Source organism: Galdieria sulphuraria, assembly GCF_000341285.1.
Source record: "Galdieria sulphuraria unplaced genomic scaffold scaf_142, whole genome shotgun sequence".
Taxonomy (NCBI): Eukaryota; Rhodophyta; class Bangiophyceae; order Galdieriales; family Galdieriaceae; genus Galdieria; species Galdieria sulphuraria.
In genome coordinates, this window is record NW_005178333.1 from 1 (window position 1) to 3,203 (window position 3,203).

At 36.2% G+C, this 3,203-nt stretch overlaps 1 protein-coding gene across 1 annotated transcript; it reads right to left on the reverse strand.

Annotated features, from left to right (window-relative positions):
- Position 1: 1 nt before the first annotated feature.
- Gasu_62810 (archaeal ATPase) lies at positions 2-1,560 on the reverse strand (the record flags this gene model as incomplete). The annotated part of the gene is made up of 1 exon (XM_005702531.1): positions 2-1,560. A coding segment is annotated over exon 1 (1,468 nt), but the record flags the coding sequence as incomplete, so codon positions are not given.
- Between the last annotated feature and the right edge of the window lie 1,643 nt (positions 1,561-3,203).

Sequence of the window (3,203 nt, forward strand, 5' to 3'; positions counted from 1 at the left end):
GTTAGTTTCATTTGTTTCCATATCGAAGACAATTGACACAACAATTCCCTCAATTCATTTCGATTCTTTGAAGACAACATCAAAACTAGCCGTAGTGCAACAATTCCTTCAAATACACGACACTTTGAATAGAAGAAACAATCTACTGGTTCGACATCGAGTGATCCAAGAAGTATCTTTTCCAAAGAAGATATGGAAGGGTCGTTCTTGAAGATTACAACAAATACTTTCGGAATTAGGACTTGAAAAGTATTCTCGTCAATAGGATATCGATATAATCCCATTTCAGTGACTGCATCATATAAAAAGGACTCCGAGGTCAATCTATCATCTACTTTAGACGGTATACGATAAAGAGCCATCATCAAAAGTAAATCAAAAACACTTTTTCTATCTTCGTCCAAATTCAATATTCGTTCCACAAATGGTTCAGCACAAATTCTTCGGAAATCGTAGTCATTCATACAAGTCAAACATTCTTCTTTCGATATGAAAGGCTGATTTCTTGGTATTATATAATTCAAAAGCATATTTACTGCACGAGTCAACAAACCAGGAACTCCACCTGTACATTCCAATAACGAATCTGCCAATTCATTTACTGAAAATGAAGAACTACATAAGACATTACAAACCGGTTCTTGAGTAGGTGTCTCAAGAAGACTCTTTTCAAGGAATTCAACGATACTGGAAGCGTCCAAAGGTGATAAAGGGATAAAATGTAGTATAACTCTTGATAGCCCAAAAGCCACATCATTCTTAATACTTAAACCCTTGCTTTTCCCAACAACTATAACAAACAAGTCGGGTTCTTCGCACAATTGACTAATGGTACCGAAAAAGTCATTGTAAGGTCGAACTCTACCGCCGTGGGTTCTCTTGAAATGAAATTCGTCGAGACTTTCGTCTAGGACACCAACTTCATCAAATGCTATAAGAAGATATTGATCGGAAGGAGTGTTTACGATTGAATGGATTTTCTGAACCAAAACATCACTCCTAAGTTTCAGTTCCTTGAAACATTCGTCCGGGTCTGGTTGCAGAAGACCTGATTGCAAACAAGCAGCCTTGATTAACAAATAGTAGACTGCCCACTCCAGGTTGCGTTCTTTCGGTTCTGTGGGCTTCAACTCCCTCAAATCCACAAAGAGCAACGAAGCCCTTTTCAGCTTCTCCAAAAAGGTTCTCCTCGAAGGGTCCGAAGCAAACGTCGACAGAAAAGTTTCACCAAACCTTTGCACCAACTCCAAATAGGTTCGGGCAAAGGTCGTTTTGCCTGAGCCAAAGAGATGGGGGGCAAATGGTATCGTCAAGCGATAGTCGCAACTACTTGTTACACCCCTGAGTTGTTCTCTGTTGCTATGAAGATCATACAGTTCTTTTGTCACTCGAACAACATCTCTTTCACGATCTACCACAACAGACTCAAAGTTGTCCACAGCTTCCCACTTTTCATCCAAACTCGCCATCGCCAAAGTGAAATTAAACAATCTTCTGTTTATTTCGGAGTACAAATATAAATAAATGAACGATTGACTGTTTGTCGGTCACAACAACAACAAGGAAAACAGTAAAGGATACCAATCCAACTTCTTCTCTTTATCAACTGATGACTATGTCATACCCTTTATGGCTTGGACTGAGATGACTAGAACTATGGAAAAACGATCAATATGGCTTTTTCAACTATCGATATTCTTATTCTCGTATGCTAATATAATGACAACTCTCATAGGGTACAAGAAGTATTGGAAGGAAGCCAATGTTTATTTCACAAGTTTTTTATGCTCTTTGAGAGTATAAAGCTATTAAACATGGCCCATTCTCACATAGATAAGAAAGTTTCTTTCAGAATTTTCGAGAGTAGTCATGAGAGTTCCGAGCAATATAGATTGTTCATGAAGAATTTGTTCCATAGACGTCTCTCTCTAGATTTTTCTGTATTTTATAGAACAGTTTTTACGTCACTTTTGCTTCATTTCGAAACACGGAACTAGAGTATGAACCAAGTCATTCTCTTGTACAGTCTATTCAAAAGCTCCAGTTGAAATGTTATTATTTAGTAGAAATGCAGAAACCCACAAGCACAGCACTGCTTTATTTTCAGCAATCATCAAATTCCTTTCTTACGATATCATGACAAGTAGCAGCTTATCACTAAAGCTACAAAAGTTGATGATAGCAAAAGACAAACCAAAACAAATGTGCAAAGAAGGATCCAAAATATCTCGTGGTTTTATCAAATCTCAGAAACAACATTGACTCACACAAGTGTATCATCAATACTCAATTTCTGTAAGAGTCAATAACTCCTGTTTCTTTCTCCTCTGAAAATAGTGGCACTTGATACTGTGAATTCTGTTAAGAGGAGAAAATATATTTTCAAGAAAAATTGAATTCAGTCGAATTGAGTCTATTCTATCGATTCTCTTCTCGTTTCTCACATTTGAATCATAGTTGAATTCCTTCTCCTCAATAGTCGACTATATAGTTGAGGTGCTTTTGAAGGTAAACATGACTGTTTAGGTTTAAAGACAATTGCAGTATCCTCTTGTACGATAAACTTTGTAAAAACCACAACTTTTAAAGATATACAAGAAAGCAAATTATAAAAAGTACAAAGCTGCTTTAGGAACGATATAACTCCAAGAGAGCTATTATCTCTTCCAATATAAAAAAAGGTAAAACTTTTAAAAGCTCTGCAAATTCAAAGAACGATTTGTTCAGCTGCATTTGAGTCCTAATCTTCTTCCATTCTCAACCATCAGCTCATTGAATAAGTGAGTCACTATACAAAAGTTCCTTGCGTTAGGCACTTGAAAGAAGACTCTTGCGAAATATAACCTGATGGGTACACTAGTAGAGGCTTCCTTTTGGATATTGGTAACGAGAATCGAATAGAAGGAATGTTCATTTCTACTAGGGACAATTTAAACTTGAAAAAGAAGCGAAACGCTGTTTTATCCAAGTTGCTCTACAAAGAATAAAAATGTCGTCAACTCGCAAGCAATATTCAGCAGAATAAGATAAAATAATTTATCTGATTCTTTTGCAGAGTCAAATCTCAAATGATATTTTGGTTGTTATCCAAACTTGTTCTTTGAATATATTGGATCAATTTCGTCTCCTAGTGAAAAGAAAGAATATAAACGTAGAAACAATGGAAAAATGAGAATCTTTCATCTCTCTTGGCAAAGTAAAAA